The 24,873-nt window shown below is 38.8% G+C and overlaps 1 protein-coding gene and 1 long non-coding RNA gene across 2 annotated transcripts in view; one reads left to right on the top strand and one right to left on the bottom strand.

The window, feature by feature from the left end:
- Positions 1 to 24,873, bottom strand: part of LOC121394336 — a 45,294-nt gene that overhangs the window by 4,963 nt on the left and 15,458 nt on the right. The gene's annotated exons all lie outside the window — the stretch shown is intronic.
- Positions 15,185 to 17,474, top strand: LOC121394335 (vomeronasal type-2 receptor 26-like). The gene has a single exon (XM_041565138.1). It carries the CDS (start codon positions 15,887 to 15,889, stop codon positions 16,805 to 16,807), a length of 921 nt encoding a protein of 306 aa, XP_041421072.1. The 5' UTR covers positions 15,185 to 15,886; the 3' UTR covers positions 16,808 to 17,474.

Raw genomic sequence — 24,873 nt, 5'->3', positions numbered from 1 at the left:
GAAAAGGTTTGTGGCTTGGTACTTTGGAGTAGAAAGACATGCATACCCAATTTGGATTGTGTACTTTAAGAAAATATATGATTTTCTGGGGTAAACATACTTTTTTCTACCTCCCCCCCACCCAAACTATGTAAATATGTTGATTTTACAGTATTTGGAATAACAGAACTATAGCACAAATGGGGTGTCTACATTTTGGGCCCCTATATGCCACATGCTTAGGTAAACCTATACATATTGGGCATCAAACTGTTCAGTAGACACCTGGCAATCATATTTAGGGTGTTTTATATTGGTACTTAATGCTGTGTGGGAGATATGATGCTGTAGATTGGAAGCTTTGAGGTCATTATATGGAATCATTTTTGTGTCCTTTATAAAGCCACTAATTCTTGTTTACCTATCGTCCCAAAACTTCCATCTATCGAATGCCCCTGGTTCCATACTTGGAATAAATTCAGAGTTATTCATCAAGGGTTGTAATATTGAAGGTGATGGGGATAGATGAAATTTGGTTTTAGTTTCATGTCAAAGTTTTAAGTTTGGTTTTGTTAGGGGGTGTTGGGTACCAGCCCCTATTATAGAATTATTCTCTATCCATAAGGTATTTTCTATAGGAAATGACAGAACATATTGCTTTTTTTATTGCTTTTTATGATGATGTAAGTAAGATGCTGGACAGTAGGGGAGCAGTAGATCTATTTGGATTTTTATAGATGCTGTAAGCAAAATAGGCAGCTGGTCTGGTCCCACTTTCATTTCCTTTATTTTGGGGCCAGCTCGCTGCTTACATATGCAACAAACTGTCACAAGGAGTTGTTATTGTAAAAAGAAGCTATATTCAAAGCATTATGCATCTCAAGTATTTACTCTTTAATTTCCTTACAGTGTCCAGACTCACCTTTGTCCTTCAATATATGCATCCTCAGTGGGTTACACTTCCACAGCAATTAATATATTCTGCATGTTGCTTCCTTACATTCCAAATATAAGAAACAAATGGTGTATGTAAACCAATGTGTAAATGTGCCAATCAGTAATATGGTACAAAGTCAGGATCCAGAAGAGTGATCAAATAGAGAAGGGTCAGTTCAGGCAGTGATACAGCAAAGGTCAAAAACAGACAAAGGTCGGGAACAGGAAGAATCACATCCAGGAACTATAGGACATAGACCTACATTGGGCAATGAGTCAGTGCAGTGTAGGGGGTTTTATAGGCAACTTAATGGCTTACACTGATCAGCTGAGGTCAGATTGACAACAGGTGAAACAAGTCATGTCTACTTGCAATTACATGGAAAGCAATAGGAGGGAAGGAGGACCATAGCTGTCTGCTCACATAGCACAGGGGAAATGCAGAGAGCCCAGAAACACCAGGTTCCCGGTTCAACTCCAGGCATAATATTACACTATCAGGTATGCATATGTAAAACATTAGCCATTCAGGCTTGATTTATAACCAGTTTTTATACCGATTATCTTTCATTACAAGGACATTATAGACAAATAGCAGGGGATCTTTTTACCGATATAGTGGATCACCGTACCAGAGGCCTCCCCTTCAGACTAGAGGAAAAGAACTTTCATTTAAAGGAACAGAGTAGGGGGTTCATCACGGTGAGGACAGTGAGGTTGGGGAATGCACTGCCGGGTGATGTTGTGATGCTGATTCAGTTAATGACTATAAGAGGGACTTGGATGATTTTTTGGAGAAGCAGAATATCCAAGGCTATTTTGATACAAAAATCTACAATGTATATAGATATTGGTATATATATATGTATAGTTTCAGTGGATGTGTGTAGGTATGTGCGCTGAGTTTCATTTGGAGGGGTTGAACTTGATGGACTTTGGTCTTTTTTCAACCCAACTTGACTATGTAACTATGTAAATATATATAATGAAGGTGAAAACATATGTATAAATACTCATAATAATCCAATTTTTGGTTTCTGCCATTCTTGCCAATAAGTCTGAAGAAAATATTTAACTAATCCCATATCTGCTTCTTTTTTAGCTTCACTAGAAAACTGAAATTTTTTTTAATCTGCAGATCAGTTACAGCTCTGAAAATCCAATATTGAATAACAAAGTAGAGTTTCCATATGTCTACCGAATAATCTCCAATGAGTTATCAGAAGTTGATGCTATAATAAGCATATTTAAGTATTTTGGCTGGAATTGGGTTGGACTTATTGTATCAGATGATGACTATGGTTACAGGGCAAGTAAAAGGCTTGAAAAAGTAATGAGAAAAGAAAGTGTCTGTTTGGACTTCCTCATCAGACTTAAATCTAATAGTTATACACAATTCAACGACAAAATTCAAGAAACAATCTACAAAAGTACAGCTAAGGTCATCATGCTTTTTCTCAGTTCAAAGTTTGCTGAAAACTTTCAAGAATTTTTTTATCGAGATAAAATTCCCAAAAAAATATGGATTGCATCCTCATATCTCCCCCGTACAGTTTTTATGCCACTTTTTCCAGCATTTGATACTTTAAATGGCACTTTGGTATTTTCCATCCAACAAGGAGAGATTCCAGGTTTTAAGCAGTTTTTCTATTCCTTAAATCCATTTAAATATCAACATGACATTTTACTCGCAAATATGTGGCAATTATTATTTGAATGCAACTTGCCAACCACACGTCAACTTTTTCTATATAATTGCACAGGGAATGAATCATTTGATAATATAGATCTGGTAGCCTATGAAACATTTGATTTCAGAATATCTTATCGGATTTACACTGCAGTTTACGCAATGGCTCACGCTCTCCATGAACTGTACGGCACAATGACAAGTCACCCTAAATCAGCAGAGAGTCTACAAGTTTATTTTAAGCAATGGCAGGTAAGTTGGTGAACAGTTATACTTAAAATATACAGTTGGTAAATAGCTACTTAGTCATATATAGTTAATTTAGGTTGGAAAAAAACAGTAAATATGTAGATCTTGACATCAGAATAGCCCTGGATATTGCGCTCATCAAAGACATCACCCAATTCACTCTTAAAAGTATTAAGTCTGCAACCACAATTTCACCCAACAGCTTATTCCACAACCTCATTCAATTATATTCTTTTCTTTGTGAAAAATATCCCCCACTTTTTTATCTATTTATAAAATTCCTTAATATACTTCTAAATAGTAATCATGTCCTCTCACAAGCACCTTTTCTATAGATAAAATATTTTTCTATAGACCAAACTTGAACAACAAGGGGAGTGGAAGCAACCATCTGTGTGAAAACAGGCACTTAATGAGTAGTCCTTCAGGCAGACATATACTAGGGTTACTTTTTATTTTTGTACATGCATACATTTCTAACAGATGTATATGTGCCTGCCTTAAAGGAGAAGGAAAGCTATGGAGGCATTTTATTGCCAATAAATTAGCATAGTGCAAGCTAGAATGCTATATTTATTCTGCAGAATGTTTTACCATACCTGAGTAAAAATCTCTAGAAGCTCTCTGTTTGTTTAGGATAGCAGCTGCCATTTTAGCTTGGTGTGACATCACTTCCTGCCTGAGTCTCTCCCTGCTCACTCATAGCTCTGGGCTCAGATTACAGCAGGGAGGGGAGGAGGAACAAACTGAGCATGCTCAAGCCCTAGCCCTGGAGGTTTAAGCTGAAAACAGTTAGTCTGATACAGAAGCCCATGTGTACACAATAGAAGGAAAGAAATGTGCTGTTTCTTTTGACAGAGGACTCAGAGCAGCATTACTTTAAAGGTTTACTAGTATATTTTCATAGACCTTTCTGATGAAGCTTACTTAGTTTTAACATTTCCTTCTCCTTTAAGGACTGCTCATTGAGGGCCTGCTCTCATCCATACAGTTGTTTTCATTAAACCTCATTTGCTCATTTTCAGCCAGACACATCTCTCTGCAGAGGGGCAAATCCCTGTATGGAACTTATAATGGGTCATTTATGTCTGCAAGTGTAGTGTGCAACTTGTTGTAAATCACCCCTATAATTCCTTCTACAGGAACAGGGACACATTAGACTGGTTTATATTGGTATTTTCAAATCTGTGATGTTTTAGTTTTTCTTTGGGGTCTTAATTCTGCGTATGTTATAAGGTGTTTTGTATGTTGGTTTTATCCTTAATAATAAAAAATTCTTACATTTTTCATACATCTTTGTGTTGTATTTTTGGATATCATAACTATGTATGTTTGCACTATTAATCACAAATAGTTTTTTTGAAACCAGTAGTGAAACATGTCCAAGCCTATGTGTGCCCTTTAATGTACATATGTGTATTAAAGAAGGAGGTTTTGTTGTTCCAAAACATTTGCCTTTTTATATGCGATAGTAATGATGTTGCTTTGCTTGTCATTTAATGACCATGTCTTTGTATAAAATCATGTAAAATGTTGGTTACCATTTTTTTTTCTTTATTTTGCAATACATAAAATAACATTTAAAATAAATTAATTAATAAATTAATAAATTGTGATTTTTCAGCTTGCCAAGATTGTAAACATTATTTATGTGCAATTGTGATATTTTGTACAATTTTTCATAAATGTTCCCCTTATGTGTTTTTGTTTAATGTATGATTAATTTATTTACAGTTATTTGCTTATTTTCCTTTGTCTCTTTCATTTGAAGGAATAGTGACTTTGTGTGTCCTTTAATGTGCATTTGTAATATGGAGGTTTAGTTGTCATCCAATCAACCAATACATATGCTTTTTTATATGCTTTGGTCATTTTGGTTAATTTGTCTATAATTTATTGCCACAAGTCACAAAGATTGTCATTATGGATGGGCGAATTTGATTCGTTTCATTTCGCCAAAAATTCACCACCGGCGAAATGAAAAAATTGAAATTGTTTTGACGCATGTCTTTTTTTTGACACACGACGCTATACAAGTCTATGGGCATAAATTTTGAGGCGAAACAAGGCGAAAAAAATTTGCGCATCCCTAATTGTCATCTCCAATTACAAAGATGCTGAAACCGATGAATAATGTATTTATTTTCAGCCATAGGATATAGTTATATAAATAGATAAAACTTCTGCAGATTCTTTCACTCTTTGCTTCTCTCTCTCTCACACTCACAGTGTTTCTCTCCTGAAGCCTCCAGAACATCTGTCATGCAGGGGATGCACAGGCAGAGTGCTGGTAGCCATACAGGGGCCTCCTCTCACTGTAAACCTTCTCCTGTTGGTTTTCCTCTAGCCTAAATGCTTCATTTCTCTACCTTACACACAATCACCTTGAGGGTTCTGTCCCAATGTAATCACTCCTCATTGGGACAAAAGATTGTCCTATCTCACTAGACTAACTGTGTTTCACTTCTAGAGTGAACTCAAACAACCTTCTACCACTAGCTAGCCCTAAAAGAGTCAGTCTCCCAAAGATTGTCTGACCATTTTTGGTCCTACCTATAGGACCTCTTTGGCCTATTCCTAGGCCAAAGAGGAAATGCACAGCTCCTGAACTTCCTTATATAAACTCATGAAGGGATATTCCCCTACAGACCACCCTTAGCTGGCCACTAGCTGGACAAACTGTAACATTGCCCAAATTTTTACATTATGTAACATAAAAAAAATGTATGTGTTACCTCTTTACAATGGTGTGCTTTATCACTGGAAAATAAGTTTTTTTTTTACCTCTGATAAAATACACTTTGGCAAAAATAATATAAATGCAAGTTATACACTAAATGGCAGTGTGTTGGGAGTTTCCTTAATGAGAAGGATCTTGGGGTCTTTGTAGATAACAAGTTGTCTAATTCTGGGCAGTGTCATTCTGTGGCTACTAAAGCAAATAAAGTTCTTGTATAAAAAAGGGCATTAACTCAAGGGATGAAACCTAATTGTGTCTCTTTATAGGTCCCTGGTGAGGCCTCATCTGGAGTATGGGGGCAGTTTTGGACTCCAGTCCTTAAGAGGGATATAAATGAGCTGGAGAGAGTGCAGAGACTAAGTGCAACTAAATTGGTTAGAGGGAGGGAAGACTTAAATTATGAGGGGAGACTGACAAGGTTGGGGTTGTTTTCTCTGGAAAAAAGGCGCTTGTGAGGGGACATGATTAGACTTTACAAGTACATTAGAGGACATTATAGACAAATAGCAGGGGACCTTTTTACCCATAAAGAGAATCACGTACCAGAGGCCTCCCCTTCAGACTAGAGGAAAAGAAGTTTCATTTAAAGGAACAGAGTAGGGGGTTCATCACAGTGAGGACAGTGAGGTTGGGGAATGCACTGCCGGGTGATGTTGTGATGCTAATTCAGTTAATGACTATAAGAGGGACTTGGATGATTTTTTGGACAGACATAATCCAAAGGCTATTGTGATACTAAGCTCTATAGTTAGTATAGATATGGGTATATAGAATTTAATTAAAAGTAGGGAGGGGTGTGTGTATGGGGCTGGGTTTTCTTTTGGAGGGGTTGAACTTGATGGACTAAAACAAGAAGATATTTTTGTTTTAAAATACTCAAGAATGTTTAATCATAATCATATTAAGGGGGTCCAGTCTGAATGCCAGTTAGGGGCGGATTTGGGGTGAGTGCTTATTTGTACCCTGGGTACCCCATGAACTATAGCAGGGTGACTGTTACCCCAATGTTTCTATATATCTGTAACCTTGTTATGAGCTAAGGGGGCCCAGTCTGAAGGTCAGTTAGGGGGAGATTTGGGGTGAGTGCTTATTTGTACCCTGGGTACCCCTGGAACTATAGCAGGGTGACACCCCAATGTTTCTATATATCTGTAACCATGTTATGAGCTAAGGGGGCCCAGCCTGAAGGTCAGTTAGGGGAGATTTGGGGTGAGTGCTTATTTGTACCCTGGGTACCCCATGAACTATAGCAGGGTGACACCCCAATGTTTCTATATATCTGTAACCTTGTTATGAGCTAAGGGGCCCAGTCTGAAGGTCAGTTAGGGGGAGATTTGGGGTGAGTGTTTATTTGTACCCTGGGTACCCCTGGAACTATAGCAGGGTGACACCCCAATGTTTCTATATATCTGTAACCTTGTTATGAGCTAAGGGGGCCCAGTCTGAAGGCAAATTAGGGGGAGAATTGTAGTGTATTCCATCTGTATACCATGTATCTCTATAGAATATCTATAGAATATATATGGAGATTTTATGAACTTTTATTATATATCCAGAACTGTAACATGTTTTCCAGCATAGTCAGACATGTATTTCGCGCATGATGGAGTGGCTCAACGCTTCTTTTATCTGGTGATTGATAGGATACATGGAGATTTGAGAGGGGTGACTATAGACAAAATACTGACTCAATGTTTAACCAAATTAATTTTCAAATTAAAACATATAGGTCTGAGTTTGGTTTAAATGGGCAGCTGAATTTTCAGGCCCTTTTATAAAACCTTGTAATCCAGCTTTCCAGCAGTCAAAATTAGGAATATATGGCACATATTTTTAATTTGTCTATGATAAACTGAGTCACTGGCATACCTATGTCACTGTTGCTTTAATATTTTATGCCATGTTCAAACTGCTAAATTTATATTATCAGATTGTCCCTTGTATTCCCCATAAACATATTAATATGGGCACAAAAGTAAATAAATGCCAATTATTATGAGACTGGGGATTATTAACTGGTCACATTTCTGCCCATGTTCCCAAGATGCAGATGGTGCAAGTGTGGATAATGTTGAGATGTGGAAAGAAACAATTGGAGTCATTTTGCACATCTTGATCATAGTGAGTTTATAGCATAGATTTCCATGGAAATTGTTAGTTCCAGATTGGCTCTGTAAAATGACTTTAAACATTACTTCTGTCCCAAGTTACCCCTTTTATAAAGTTGTGGTAGTAACAAAATAATCATGGGAGCAGAGGCAATGAAATGCTGTAGGAGTGATACAAGGAAGAGGCACCTGAATAGATATTCTCCATGGACCAGTGAGATTCTTCATAGACACATGAGTATTTCTACCATTGGAGGACTCACATACACAAGACTCATAGCCAGCTGAGTTGAAGTACTTTGTGAATTAAGCTATGCTTTTAGATACCATTAACTACCATTTCTGTGGCCATGGCAAGTTATACCCAGTGAGCTGCACGTTTATCCACAGTTGTGAATGTATGAAAAGCATATATCCACATCAGGAACTCTGAATGGTGCCCAGTTGGAACTTTTGTTCAAGACTGTTCAATATATACCAGCTTATTCCCTGTTGGATTTGGGCTCCTTGTATATTATACTCAGGTACTGTGAGTGGGGACCCCCATCCACCCTGCCTTAAGGGCTAAGGTTTCTTTTACTCTTTTAGGGTTTTCTGAATAAAATTTACTGGAACTATAATCAACGTGGGCGAGGTTGTCTCCTTTTTTTGTTTGATTGTGTTTAATTAAAGATTGGAGACACCCAATTGATGCTAATTAAAATTGATCACTTAAATGAAACTCCTGTTGTACAATATGTATTTGTTTAATCTTTTTAAGCTAAATGCATTGATGCGGCGTGTGAAATTCAGAACAACTTCTGGAGATGAAATAAACTTTGAAAACAATGGAGACCAACCAGCCCGTTATGATATCCTGAAATACTACTTATTTAGATTAGCAAATCTAAAAAGGATAAAAGTTGGAAGTTTTGATGCATCCAAGTCTGATGGGAATCAATTCTTTTTCAACAACAGCGCCAGTCTCTGGGGACCCTATTTTTCAGAGGTAACAACACAGACAAACTACAAATAAAGCCACTTTGATTTGTGTGTTTGACATTGAATAACTAAACACAGATATCCCATTTATCTCATTTAACACAGAAAATTGCATCACAACATCCCAACTAATTAAAGCATTCAGAATTGTGAACAATGGTGCTTTGGTATGCTAATGAAAAGGTTACATGCATTAAATGAGTTAAGATGACTTTAGATAAAACTGTTTCTTTAATTAACCCTGAGTCATGACGCATTTAACACACAAATCCAAGTGGCTTCATCTGTATGTACACTTTCAATTTTTCGTATGGGAAAGCCAAGATGGGAGTTATATGGAAACCTGTAAGTCAAATAATCAAAAACTACCAAAACATATTGGTGTGGGCTGAATAAAGTCTTTATTTCCATCCTGTTTACTTTTCTCCCAACTGCTCTTTGGGGAGCCAGTTGCTATTTGTTTTTTTCCTTATACAGTTATGGAACCTGTTATCCGGAATGCTCGGGACCTGGGGTTTTTGGGATAACGGATCTTTCCGTAATTTGGGTCTTCGTGCCTTAAGTCTACTAGAAATTAATTTAAACATTAAATAAACCCAATAGGCTGGTTTTGCTTCCAATAAGCATTAATGATATCTTAGTTTGGATCAAGTACAAGCTGCTGTTTTATTATTATGGAGAAAAAGGAAATCATTTTTAAATTTTAGGATTATTTGGATAAAATGGAGTCTAAGGGAGACAGCCATTCTGTACTTTGGAGCTTTCTGGATATTGGGTTTCTGGAAAAGGGATCCTATACCTGTATAATCTTTTTATACCTTTAAAGCTTTATAATCTTTTTCAATAAATGTGTCCAATATTTAGGACTACTTTAGTTAGAATTACCTTTCTGTAATGTACCTTGTAGTCTTTGTTGTGAATAGTAAAGGACCAGTAACAACAGTTTTTTTATTTATAAAATAAAAACTGCACCCTCCAGATAATACTCATATCCCACTGCATGTTATGTATTCACCTTGGATTTAACTTAAAAATCACAAAAAAAATCGCCTCCTTGCTCTTCAATGCATTTTGAAAAAAGGCAATAGGGCGACCAGCAGCTGCAGCTCTGTGCGCACCCCCGACAGCTCTCCTCATATGACATTACGGAAGTTGTTCATGAACCAGGAAGTTGCTTCAAGAGGGCTGCTTCAGTGAATCATGGAACGGCTAAGGGAGAGGCACACAAGTGTAAGGGCTGCTTAAGAGGTTTGCGGGGGAGAGGGAAAGGCTGAGAGAGACTAGAACTGAGGTGGGGGAAGGATGCGGTATGTGAAGGGAAAGGCTAAGAGAGAGAGGAACACTGAGGAAACATTGAAGAAAGGCTTTGTATAGCTTTGCACAGGTAAAGGCTGTTTAAGGAGAACAGTTAGATTTTGAAAGCTTCGAAGATGCTTATGGGTAACTAGAGGTTGAAAGGTGATGTCACTTACAGAAATGATGTCACAAACCAGGAAGCTGGAACCTGAAGAACAGGAAGGGGCTCACGGCAGCATGTAGGCAGGGGTGAAGATGCTTTTCTAGTGCTGCAAGATTACGTGGCCCCTTTGACTCCATGAGAAAGCTGTGTTTTCCATTTTTTCCATTTTCCTTAGTAGAAAGCATAATGGGACTGGGTTCTCTAAAAGGTGTTACTGGTCCTGGTACTGGACCCCAACCAGTAAGAACACCCCAAGGTTTATATCACAGCTTGTACTAATCTATACTGCTGATATGAAGCACAAAACACTAAGGAAAGTCCCTTTTTGTCAAGTATTTATTAGAGCAATCGACTAATGTTTAGTTTCCCATGTTCTGCTTTAAATTCATGTCTCTCTTTCACCCCACAGTTTGTCTATTCTAATTGTAGTGAGCCCTGTATACCAGGGTACAGAAAAGCTAAAATAGAAGGAAAACCAAGTTGCTGTTATACCTGTGCACAGTGTGCTGATGGGGAAATGTCTAACATAACAGGTACTGTATGTCTGATCTCAAATGCTATTGTCAGTAGGCTTTTGATGCCGTCTGCCTGTTAACAATAAACCTGGGGTCCTGCAATATTTGGCTTTTTTTGGGGCCTTCTTACAGCCTGGCATAATTAACAGCAGGTAAGGAGCATCTCCATATTCTGTTCTGCAGTGTACTCGAACTAATTGCTTGCATACAATGTGATCATACGCTGACCTGCAATGTGCTTGGTTCTGGCTGTTTGCCCACCTGAAACCAGTAGCCCTAATAGAAATAGATAAATGGGCTGGTATGGTCTTATGCTGACCTGTAGTGTATGTGGGGTTCTGGCTATTTGCATACCTGACATCAGTAGCCCTAATTACTATAGATAAGTGGACTGGCAGGCAGTGTGCTCCTATTTTGTTCAGCAGTAGGATTTGCTCTGGCTAGTGCTCACCTGGAACAAGTAGCCCTAATGGATGTAGATCACGGGGCTAGCTGGCACCAGTGAATTGACAACGGCGTCAAAATCTGCACGTTGCAAATTTTTCAACATTTCTCAAATTTCACTGCGAAGCAGGACAAATTCGCCCATCACTATTCAACAGCCTTGTATTGCAATATACTGTCTGCATAAATAAAGGGTCAAGCTATTAGCTTCTTATTCCAGTCAAATGTGCAGTATAATTTACTATCCATTGCTGGGGCTCTGGGGTTGGGCACTGTGCTCTGCTAGAACCAGTATCTCAGGGCCCTGACCCAGGCATATGTAATAATCTTCTATGATAAAGCACATGGTTTAACACATGCTAGCACCATGGCCCATGCCCTGTATGTGGATTCTAATGGATCATTTTATGTTTTGCTCTAATATGGTTAGGATATCTATAGTCATCTGAAGAATATATGCTTATCCTAAGAAAGCCAAAAACCTTCAGAATGAATGTTTAATCAATGATTAACTGTAAGCTCCATAGTACAGAGTCTGTGCATCAATAGGTGGGCCATCAGCATGTGTATGTGTGTATATATAATACATGACTACAAGTTCTAACTATGACTAAAATAAGCAAGAAGAAGGAATATAGCTCTCTATGCTTCACTGAAATAACCCTATATGTATTTCTACCCTTAGTTGGGTGGGTCCTCAGTGCCTCCTACAAGCTATAGAGGGGATGGCTTCTGCATTGACACTTACTACTAATAAGCTTAGTGTCATGATATATATGGGTTATTTTATCTGTCATACCAATAACAATAAGCAGAGTGTCTGTTAATAATAGAGATGACCTTTGTTCAGGTTACAAATATGACTGGTCCAGGATAGGAGTCATTTGGTGATACTGCCAGTGAAGCGGAGCATCATTGTAGCTTAAAGGCCAAGTTTCTGCTCTATGCCCAGAAGGCAGATTTATTTTGGGTCTGTTTTTTCTTCAGTTTTTCCAATCTCAGATTTATTGAGTATTTAGAATACAGGGCTGGCTGTTCTTCCATATCAGATATGTAACTGATTAGACAGCAGAGGATGGAAGCATCCAATGAGTGCTGATTCTTTCCTCTCTTGTAAGTCAGTGCCCTCTTCAGCCACCAACAGTATTGGAACCTGCCTCCTCACAGTTACATCCTTGTGTGTTTCTACCGTTCTATTGCCTCAGGCTATAAAGCCTTGGACTATCTTGAAGAGGAAAATTCTCCTATTAGCCTTGCTTGATTCTCGGATTTCACATTGTTGTTCTATAGAAGTAGAACTTCCATGTGAGGTTCAGCCACTCCTGATACCCTCCTGAGACATCTGGCCCAGTATGGCTCTAGTCTGGTGGATTAGAAGCTATTCTGACACTTACTGGAACATCCATATGGCCTCTCCTGTCCTAAGGTCAGCTTCATTGATTGAGTTCATATATTTAGGATAGTTGATTTTCCACATATAGACATGTTCCTTACATGTGGGATGAAAACTGCCAGGTTTTGTGGATGATTCTAAGCATCTCTCCAGGGGTTACAGCCTGAATCCATGTTCATGCGATTACTATTTATCTGAATTGGGGTTATTTTATTTTTGGATCTGGAAACCTTAGGGAAATCCAGTTATACCTCTCACAAGACTATGTATAGTCAACCAACAAGGGTTCTATTCCTCAGGTACAGTAGTTGCTAAGTTGGTACCAGTGTTCTCTTCTATAACACAACACTTAACGGATTCACTCGAACACGATTTCAAATTTAAAATGACGTTGCTTTATTTATACCTTTAAAATTTGTAAGCTAAGGTACAGTGCATGATGATCACCACTGACGCGTTTCATGCCCTATGGCACTTCCTCAGAGTGTTACAGATTTTCAAAAAGACACAACTTTATAGCAAGTCTAATGGCCAAACAATTTACATAATATGTTTCTTAAAGGGGTATTGCACATATACAGACCACATTTAGTCTCACTTCTATATTCCCCTCATACAACCAATAAGGTACCAATACTGGTACTTACAAATGTGGAGCAAGGATCTGTAAGGCTTGCAATTATATAAAAGTATCAAAGGGGTTCAGGAGTTCAGCTACTGGTAAGGTATATGAGTGTAAATCCTATATAAATTGTAAAACGAATAATGTGATATATCTGGCAACATGTATATGTGGATGCCAATATGTGGGTAGAACAATGCGGAGAATGAAGGATAGGATTTTGGAACACATAGCAAGTATAGGGAGAAAGGATGTTTCATCTGCTATAGCAAAACACATCTTGATCAAACATAATGGTAATGATAAATGTATATCTTTCCAAGGCATAGAACATGTCAGATTAGATAAAAGAAAAGGGGATTTGGAGAAATTAATTAACAAGAGAGAAACATGGTGGATGTTTGCTTTGGAGACTGAAAAACCAGTTGGTTTAAATAAAGATTGGGAGATTAGATACTATATTGAATAGAATAGTTTATAGAGAGTATGATATAAGGCTTCCCCCAAGCCAACATCCACTAAATATATAATTTTCTTTGAATCATCCCCAAAAGTGTTCAAATAACATACATGAAAACAAAAAGAGTTATTTTAATAACTTATGATGTTTTTATGAATATATATATAAAAAAACCTTATTGGTTGTATGAGGGGAATATAGAAGTGAGACTAAATGTGGTCTGTATATGTGCAATATACCTTTAAGAAACATATTATGTAAATTGTTTGGCCATTAGACTTGCTATAAAGTTGTGTCTTTTTGAAAATCTGTAACACTCTGAGGAAGTGCCATAGGGCATGAAACGCGTCAGTGGTGATCATCATGCACTGTACCTTAGCTTACAAATTTTAAAGGTATGAATAAAGCAACGTCATTTTAAATTTGAAATCGTGTTCGAGTGAATCCGTTAAGTGTTGTGTTATAGAAGAGAGTTCTCAGGCCAGGAACCCGGATTCAGAGACACGTGATGTCTGGAACCAATCAGAGATCCCACACACTGAAGTAAAAGTTTGTTTTGGTACCAGTGTTCAATGTTTTCACTGTTAGTGGAGTCTCCCTCAGCACAGGACCTTACACGGTGTAAGGAATTCTAACCCAATGTATGTCTCAGGTGCCCTTGTCCCTGTTCTTTAAGGATCTGTTTTCTGTTAGAAAAGTTCTGACTGCTAGGCATTCCTATATGTAGGTGTGTATGGTACATGCCTCGTGTGCCTCATTGTGCATTATATGCCTTGTGCTTGTTGTAATATTCAAAACAGGTCATACCTACAAAGGGGTCGGTTTTAGGTTCTTACTCCTACCAAGTGTTTTTTACAGGTGCCTTGTATCTGCACTGAAACTAGGCATTCATGTGATGGAAGCTTTCTGGTGAGTAGAAGAGTAAGTATTTCAACTTGCTGAATTCACCATGTGCAGGGGTGTCTTCATCTCTGTACTGACATGGAGTTGGACAAGGGAAAGAGTAAGATTGTGTCATACTTACTGTGATCTTCCTTTCCTAAATGAACTCCATGTCAGTACAGCCCACCCTTTTTTAGTCATTTGAGAAGTTTGTTACATAGACACCGGTAGGAGGGTGTGGTTGGCCTTTTAAAGTTTTGGGTAGGGTCCTTCTGATGGGAGCCAGGGGGAGGGGCGATCCCAATCAGTATTGACATGGAGTTTGTCTGGGAAAGGAAGATCATGGTAAGTATGACACAATGTTCCCTTTTGTATATGGCAGCTTCTCTGGTGTCAAATGGAAAACAAGAGCTCCCACTGATGCCAATGCAGTCGCCTATCCCTTAATCATTTTCTTGATTTTTCTGCCTGTTCCTGGGTTTCAGTTGTTTGACTGATGACCTGTTTTTCAACTTAAACTATTTTTGTTTATTTTCAAAAATATGTCTAAAAAAAACAAATAAAAAAAACATAAGCAAGACAAATGGCAAGTTACCAAAAAAGCCAATCAGGGCATGTAAAATACATGGTGTTGCAAAAATGCCAAGCACGGATCAGAGGGTTTGGAATATGTTTCTTAGAGTGACAACAGCCATTTCAATGTCAAATGTAGAGAAAGGGGGGAAAAAGTAGGAAATAAAGGCAGAGGAGAAGGGCAAGGAAAACGTGAGTCATAAGACTTCATAATATCGTACATTGACATTTTGACTTACCAATAGAGTAGTAGGAGATGGGATCTATATGGTCCCAAATGGTCTGTAGGTTGGAAGGTAAGTCCTTCAAGAAGATAAACTTCTGGCCACCATTTAGTATATTGAAAGAGAGCTACCATGTTTCTTGTTTGTCCTGAATTCTGTTTGCCTAGAATTGTGCTTGAACTGGGGCTTAAACTGTTCTTAACTTCTATGTCTCTAAGCTACTTGATTTGCCTTTACCCAGTACCTTTCCAGTGTAGTCTCTTCATCTAACCTTCTAGCATTTTGCCATGAATTATTGTAATTAGTGATGTCCCTGCCAATTGTCATTTTGGTGAATTTTAACTAAAAAAATAGTGCTTCGCTCTTTAGAAAAACTGCCCCAGAGACTGAGCTGAAAGGGCACATATAACTGTAACTTCCATATATTACAAGGGTCTTATATATAGTGTGATTATAATTTTCATGAAATGAATCAACACCAACTTGGTCCACATAGAATAAAGAAATTATCTGAGAGTTCTAAATATGCAAAATGCATTTTCAAATCTGTTTGGTGGCCTTGACTGCATTCAAATTCATTTGGCACCTGGCTAATAAGAATGCCAAGTTTTGCCCCAAATAAATCGCCTAAATGTTATTTTTTCCTTTTACTACAGATGCTCAAAATTGCATGAAATGCTCTAAATATGAAAAGTCAAATTCTGGAAGAAACAGCTGCATCCCAAGGAATATAAATTACCTTTCCTATGAAGACCAACTGGGCTCTACTTTATCCTTCATCTCCATAATATTATCCATCATGTGTGCTGTAATCCTGGGAATCTTTAGAAAGTATTGTGAGACTCCTATAGTGAGAGCCAACAACCAATATCTCAGCTGTCTCCTCCTCATCTCTCTCATGTTGTGTTTCCTTTCCTCTTTATTATTCATTGGGCGCCCCACACAGATATGTTGTATCCTTCAACAAGTGATCTTTGGTATTGTGTTTACTATTTCTCTTTCATCTTTGTTGGCTAAAACTCTCACAGTTATTATTGCCTTTAATGCCACAAAGCCTGGGAGCAAGCTGAAGAAGTATGTAGGAACCCAACTGTCCATCATACTAATCATTGTATGTTCTTTAGGTGAGACTGTGATTTCTGCTGTGTGGTTGGCCTCCAATCCCCCATTTGCAGAGGCTGATACTCTTTCTGATCCAGACTATATTTTTCTGTTCTGTAATGAGGGGTCTGTCATCCTTTTCTTCTGTATAATTGGTTATATGGGAACCGTGGCCCTACTGAGTTTCATTGCTGCATTTCTAGCCAAGGATTTCCCTGACCGATTTAATGAGGCTAAAAACATCACTTTCAGTATGTTGGTGTTCTGTAGCGTGTGGGTGACATTTGTCCCTGCATACCTGAGCAGTAAGGGGAGTAGAATGGTGGCTGTTGAGATATTTGCCATTTTATCTTCCAGTGCTGGATTGTTAGGCTGTATATTCATTCCCAAATGTTATATCATTTTTCTAAAGCCTGAACTGAACACAAAAGACCCAATTGTTAGAAAATGATAGAATTATACAGGAATAAGAATTTCAGAAAAACCTTGAGGAGGAATAAAGTAGGGTACCCCTATAGCAGGGTGATTGTCATCCCAGTGACTTTCTATATATCTGTAACCTTGTTATGAGATAAGGGGGATCAAACTGAAAGCCACTTAGGGTGAGATTTGTGGTGAGTGTTTATTGTACCAAAACGACTCCAGTAACTATACCTCAATGTTTCTATATATCTGTTACCTTGTTATAAGCTAAGGGGGCCCAGTCTGAAAATCAGTTAAGGAGAGATTTGTGAAGGATATATAATGGAACTGCAAATATATCTGGGTGACTATTACTCCAGTGTTTCTATATTTCCATAACCATGTCTTGCGCTTAAGCTTCCCAGCCTAATGACAAGTTATAGTTTGATTTAACATGAGGGCTTATTTGCTGCACTGGGTATCCCTGGAGCTAGAGGAGGGTAATTGTCACAAGAAAACATTGACAAAACCACCAAAGTAAGAGATTTCATTAGAAATAAGAGATTAATTTCCCTGGCAGAAATGCAAAATAGATGGGGCCTACATCCCAGAGATAGTTGGGGCTATACTCAACTACAAGGGTTTATACATTCTAGATTGAACGAAGATTGGGATAGAATGGAAACGCCCTGGGAATCGATAATTATTTCTAAGAAAGAACTGAGTAAACCGTTATCTAATATGTATAAATAACTCCTTGAGACCTATCATCCTAGTTTTGATTCACAACGAAGAGATTGGGGTAAAGAGCTGAAGATAGATATATCTGAGGATTTGTGGAAAAATATTATTAAAACAGTCTATAAGACCTCAAAAGCAGCTAAAACAAGGGAAGCTGCTTATAAAATGCTCACAAGGTGGCACTATACCCCCATGAAACTTAAAAGGTTATATGTGAATAATCCAGGGAAATGCTGGAAGTGTCAGGGAATAGACGGTAACCACACGCACATATGGTTAACATGCCCATTGGTACAACAATACTGGGAAAATATAACTGAAGCCATAGAGAATATAACAAAGAATAAGATTAAAATAGATAATCCCAGTGAAATAATTTTAAATTTACAGAGCGACACAAAGAAAGTAATAACAGACCAGTTTACTCTGCAATTATTACAATCCACAAAGGCATTAATCCCCAAACGATGGAAATCAGAGGATCCACCTACATTTAGAGAGTGGCTGATAAAAACAGAGGAAATAAGACAGATGGAGGAGATCACACTGTTAATACATAACCAAAGTGAAAAATACGGGGAAATATTGGGAGAATTACATTAAAACGTTACATGAAAATAGTAAACTCTGAATAAACAATAAGGTGTAAGGTATGATTGAAATAGCGGATTAGCTTGTTTTTGTTTTTATTCGTATCGTAATTTTGATGATATCATTAGTTGAATGAGAATATTATGCTCAGCTACCCTTGTTACCGATTTTCTTCCCCCTTTCTTTTTTCTGTAACCTTCCCTAAAAAATGTATATAAATAAAGAATTTATAAAAAAAGAAAACATTGACATAGATATAACCTACACAATGCTGGTAATATTAAAAAGAAATCTGAAAAGTTCCTGTTACAGTCAGACACAATTTTTTTGAACAATATTCCACCATGCATCAATTTCAGTGCCGGGCCAAGTCAGTCGGGCGCCCAAGGCAACCCGACTGACTACATTGCCCCCTTCTGAAGTGCGCGCGCGCACGGGCGCGTGCACGGGCGATCAAGCACAGAAGCCTATCGTGCGCACGAGCAGGCACAGAACTGTGTGCGTCTAGGAAGGGTGCGCGTCTGTGCGCGCCTAGGATTACATCGATTGCTGCTACAGGTGGGGAAAGAAGCGGCCGAACTAGGGGCAAGGCGCAGAAGAGGTATAGTGCCTGGCGCCCCTCCACATTTGCGCCCTAGGCACGTGCCTCTTCTGCCTACCCCTAGTTCCGGCCCTGATCAATTCCGAGGGATTATAAATTTTCTATAAGCTTTATCCTTTTAGTTTATAAAACATCTCTTGTGCTTTTGGTTCGCTCACAGTTCAGATGTAGAGGTTCGGGTGCAATATGCCCCGAACCCTGCTCCTATTAGTGTCCCAAAAAGGGATTACACTCGTATCCAAAATGCATTTATTTTTCACATATATGATAGTGCGGATAAACTAACCCTTTCGGTAATGTGACCTGGGTGCTGCCGCCCCGAGTCCGTCGCTAAGGAGACAATCAGCCGTATACAATCTTAAAGTGTGGGAGCGCACTTCCAGGGCCACAAATCAGTTGCTTTAGTTTTTTAGTAGTAAAATCACTTTTATTTGTACATTGTTAAAAAGAATTACATCAGCTCATGGTCTGACGCGTTTCGTATAAACCTAGGTCTCCGATGAAGTATGTTTATACGACCATAAGCTGATGTAATTCTTTTTAACGATGTACGAATAAAAGTGATTTTACTACTAAAAAACTAAAGCGACCGATTTGTGGCCCTGGAATTGCGCTCCCACACTTTTGGATTGTATACAGTCAGACACAAGCCTATACATTTTTAAGAGTAAGATTGACCAATCTTCTTGTATGAGGTAAAATCAACAGGGCAAATTGATAATGACAGAGGAGAAAATGAAATCTTGACCCAACAAGCAAGTAATGGAGGTCATACTATGTCTTCCATACAATTATCTTCAAACTGGATCACATCAAAATCAGTTTACAGATTGGCTGGCCTCTGTAGGTTGCAGTGAATAATCTGATTGTTGGCCCAATGTATGAAATATGGGTGACTAAATGGACCCAGATCTGCTTGTTTACCTCACATTGTACGACATTGCATGGTCAGCAGTTGCATAACTACAGAGCAAGGGGTGGTCTGCTTCCTCTAAACAAGGAGCCTGGAGGGGTAGGTTTCCAGGTGACCAATGGCAGATGCCTCATATCACTAGCTTCTAAGCGCTGACTAAATAGACATGAGTTGTGCTATTATCTAATCCGGCTTTATTTAATATCAAAAGTACATCAGTGGATAAAAATTAATGTGTTTCATGCCTTCTAACCTACTTGTTCAGAGTTCAGATAATGCTAAAGAAGTGCCTAGGTTAGAAGGCACAAAACGCGTTAGTTTTTACCCACTGATGTACTGTTTTCCACTCCACATTCTGTTGGACCAATGGCATATGCAAAGTTGCGGGTAATCCAGGGCAAAACTTTTTTTGGCAGTGTGGTCTGGGCCCATGTAGTGATAACACTGATGGCCAGCTTTAGAATTGGTGAGCACCGAATTCATACAGTGAACTAAAGTGAGAAAGTAGCTGAGACATCTTGTTTGAATGGTACTTTGTGTTGTGACATCAGGCTTCATAGTTACCAATAGGTCTTGTGACTGTGCATTACCCTAACACACAATCACTATCTCTCCCTTCTGTACTGTTCCCTTCTCCTACCTCATTGAGGCCTATATAAACCTGCCTCATGTAAGAGTTACATGTCTGACTACCTGTTGTACTACTGATGTTCCTATGAACAGCAGGTTAAACACAGAACAAAAATGGGATGTCTTTATAATGCTGCTTAATAAACATACAGTCACTATGTAAGTATATCTGACATCCAACTGCTGCATGAAGAGAGAATGAAGAGAAACAGATGTTGAGAGAGGAATAGTGAAGATAAACTTGATTATTTCAGAAACTCTACAGAATTTTTAATTTATTGTATTTAGAATTTTTTTAATTTCAGTATGAGGAAACTTATATTAAATTATCATTTTCACCTTAGTTCCTCTTTAAGTCCAACACTGGCAGGTAATGGGGAATAGATGAAGTAACAAGGCCTTGAGGATCAGAAGAGAAGTTTAAGGACCAAGCAGGAAGCTGTAAGCAACACAGTCTGGAACAAGGTATCCAAGGGGTTAAGCAAGTTTGTGGTCGTATCCAGGCAATAGGTCAGTTCTGACAGAAGAAGTTCATAATCAATAGTCAAAGTCAAAATCAGAAATCAGTTCAGAAGCAGAATTGCATCCAGGAACATACAGAAGTAGAACCTAATTTTGGGCAAGGATCTTGAGGTTCTGTCGTCCTTTGATGTTTGAATTTATAGTTGAAAGCGGATGCGCTGCCGCCCCATGTTGATGCCCTGACGCACTGACATCATAACAACATAGAGTGTGTGATCCCACATGTGTACCCAATGACTCTGTAACTCAGAATGTAAAATCAATAGTAGAATTCTAATAGATTGTAAGCTTTTCGTGGCAGAGGGAAGGAGAGACAGTTATTAAGTGCACTGTGCCACAACTGAATGTAACATTAAACTGATAAAAAAGTGAGAACATTTGTTTAAAATATAATTATCCAGACTTTGTCCAGATGTTCAACATATATGTATGTTTAATTTTATTTGTAAAGTGATGTTAAGGAGCAGCAGTGCTTTGCAGTGTATACAAGTAATATTCGGGCTTGGGAAAAGCTGGATAGTGGGTCCCTGGAGTGAATGGAAGAGAGCAGGGTGGGCTTCCATTCCTTGATTCAGTAAGGGTTTTCAGCTGCCAAGCTAGAGGCAGTTAACTAATTAAGATACAGGTGAGATGTGGTTAAAAGGAGGTGTGGAGCAACATCTCAGGGCTTCTTCCCCTGGATATCTCCTGGAGCTGGAGGAGGATGAGGGACCATGTGAGGACCTTCTTGAGTTAAGGAAGGTGCCTGTGTGTAGCTGGGAAGGAGAGTAATTCCCTGCTGACATGAGTTCAAGAGAGAGAGAGAGAGAGAGAGAGAGAGAGAGAGAGAGAGAGAGAGAGAGAGAGAGAGCTCTAAAGGACTGGAGAGGAAAAGAGAAACCCCTCCCAGGAGACAAAAGTGTCTTGAGTGTGGCCCAGAGAGGATCCTGGGATTTGTGGTCAACCAAAAGCCAGTGACGGCTAAGGAAACTGTGAGTTACAGTTAACACCAGTGAGGGAGTGAATTGGGACTGTTTATGTGAAGTGAATGTTATCCCCAATGTGAAGCCAGTGGACTGAAGATTTGTGTTTTTGCCAAATTAAAGTCAGCAAAGCTGCATTTAAACTTAAAGGTGGTGTCAGTCTCCATTCTCTGTGCTGAAAACTGTGCCGGGGCCTTGGGTTTCACTACCTGAAGCTCACTATATATATATATATATATACACACAAACACAGAGAAGACAAATCACATAATAAATATATACAGAATCATATCAGGACAAAGAGCTTAAGTGCTATGTGGTAAAAGAGATAGTGAGATGGAGGTCCCTGCCCCACAGAGCTTACAGTCTTAAGTGGATGGGAGGCCGACATACAGGCACAAATTGGAGATGAAAAAGTGCACAAGGTAAGGCACAGGACTAGGCTAATGTTCTAGTGCTCCAAAAGTTAGGTTCTTAGTTATTTCTTGAAGATATTGAGAGAGGATTCCTTAAGGAGGAATTCAGGGATGGAATTCCAGAGGGAAGGAGCAGCAAGATAGAAGGGTTTGAGATGAGAAGTGGCAGTGGATGTGGATGGTGTGAAGAGAATGTGGCTCTGAGAAGAGCGGAGAAGATGACCAGGAATGTATAGCGAGACAAGGGCTTTGAATGTTAGAAGAAAGGTTTTATATGTTATCCTTTGCTTAACAGGCAGCCACGCTAAGGAGAGAGCAGAAGGATCCTGGTATTAGAGTTTAAGATTGATTGGAGGGGAGAGAGATGGGAGTCAGGAAGACCGGTTAATAGGAGATTGCAATAGTCTAAATGTGATAAGATAAGGGCATGGATTTTTGTTTTGGCTGTTGTTTGTGAAAGAAACGGGCGTGGTTTGGGTGGAAAGACCATGAGCTTAGTCTTAGCCAAGTTGAGCTTGAGGTGGCATTGGTTCATCCAGGAAGAGATAGCTATGAAGCAGTCTGCTATCTGGGTTTGTACATCAGTGCTTAGCGAGGGAGTGTCTAAATATATTGGAATGTCATCGGCATACAAGTGGTGGCTAAGGCAAGAGAGCATTCTCAAGAACAGCAGAGGACCAAGTACAGAACACTGAGGCACCCCCACATTAAGATGAACAGGAGGAGAAGATGTATTTGCAAAAGTAACAGAGAAGGAGTGGTCAGAAAGGTAGGAAGAGAACCAGGATGCAGCTTGATCATGGATACCACCAATTGAATGGAGAACTTGCATTAGAACAGAATGATTAACAGTATCAAAAGCAGAAGATAAGTCCAGGAGAATGAGAATAGAGTAATATCCTTTGGCCTTATAAGTCTGGAGATCATTTACAACTCTACATAAGGCAGTCTCAGTGGAGTGTGCAGATCGAAAGCCAGACTGTATAGGGTCAAGCAGATTATTGGTGCAGAGAAAGTTAGTAATTCGGGAGAAGAGACGTTCCAGAAGTTTGGAAACCCATTACTTACATCATCACGAATGTCAGTCAATGGGCTTTTTCTCAGAATTTGAGCATTTTTGTTGGCCCAATCATTTTAGACTGAACAGGTGTTGAAAGGCAGGACAATTGTATTTATATAACATCAAACAGTACAAACAGGGGAGCAGCTATCATAAATATTCCTAGTTCTAGCAGTTTCCATGCACAGATTGGATAAGGTCCCTGCCCTGAAAAGCTTACACTCTCTAAGAATTCTACTTTTAATGAAGTAATTGGGTACAGGTATGGAATTCATTAATCAGAAAGCTGTTCATTTGATTTCCCTTTTCACTGTAGTAACAAACACAAGAACATATTGATGGTACAGGTTTGGGACCTGTTATCCAGAATGCTTGAGACCTGTGGTTTTCCGGATAATGGATCTTTCCATAATTTGGATCTTTATACCTTAAGTCTACTAGAAAGTCATATAATAATTATATTAATTATATATTGTCTCCAATGAGGATAAATTATATCTTAGTTTGTATCAAGTACAAGTTATTGTTTTATTACACAGAAAAAGGAAATGATTTTTAAAAGTTTGATTATTGGGATAAAATGGAAACTATGGGAGACGGCCTTTCTGTAATTCTGATCTTTCTGGATAAGTTTTATGGATACCAGATCCCATACCTGTACCTAAACTGCATGAAAACATATGTATGTATAGTTGTGTTTGTATAACTTTATTTGTAAATCGCTGTTAAGGAGCCGCAGCGCTGTATAGTGCATAAAAGTACAATATATATATAAAAGTATATACAGGGAAGGGAAGACAAATCACATAATAAATATATACAGAATCATATCAGGACAAGGAGCTTAAGTGCTATGTGGTAAGAGACGTAGTGAGAAGGAGTCCCTGCCCCGAAGAGCTTACAGCCTAATCATATTGGGGGTTTCTTTTTTATTTTATATGTGCTTTTTTTAAAAAAAAAATGCTATCAGAATGGTGACTAGAATAATTAAAAGATCCATAATCTGGGAAAACACCAGATCCCAAGCATTCTGGATATATTCTGGATACAGTGGAAGACAACCCCTTCATGCCTTGAATCTCTGCCCCATTTAATACAAGTCAAGCCCTTATTTGCCCTTGATGCTGCTGACTGGCATTACTTGCTACAGACAAGTTTATTATCTACAAGGACTCCAAGCTCCGTCTCCATTATGGATTTGCCTAGTGCAGTCCCATTAAAGGACCAGTAACATCAAAAAATGTTTTTACCAAATTCGTTAGTATACATGAAAAAATAAACACCAAGACAAATAAAACTTTAAAATAGCAAAGCCTTTATTAAGAAATAACTTACCGAAACTGCACTTCCAGTCTCTACAGAAAAGGCGACACGGCGACCATCCATTGTGCGGCACTGGATTTCTCCTCCTTGGCTCTGTCTCATGTTGTATTGACAGCATGTGAAGCGGCTGATGCATCAGGGAGCGCGGTTTCCATGTCTGTAGAGTACCTGCAGCAGGGGAGCTGCTCAGAGTGGAGCTGGGCCTCATCGTTGATGTTTGCAGTTGCAGGCAGCAGGCCGATTGCAGTTCCCAGTGACTGGCACGTAGCCACTCTTGTCATGCGCTGCTTTCCATGCTAGAGAGCGCTTCTCACCAACCCAAATTCCCCCAGCACCACCTACAGTATCTTAGCTAC

Source organism: Xenopus laevis, chromosome 5S (genome assembly GCF_017654675.1).
Source record: "Xenopus laevis strain J_2021 chromosome 5S, Xenopus_laevis_v10.1, whole genome shotgun sequence".
NCBI lineage: Eukaryota > Metazoa > Chordata > Amphibia > Anura > Pipidae > Xenopus > Xenopus laevis.
Note: the sequence above shows the minus strand (reverse complement) of the source record. Positions and strands in the feature narration are given on the sequence as shown.

What these genes read in the sequence shown, in the direction of transcription:
- LOC121394335 (XM_041565138.1), top strand. Translation starts at nt 15,887, where the DNA reads ATGTTATTTTTTCCTTTTACTACAGATGCTCAAAATTGCATGAAATGC.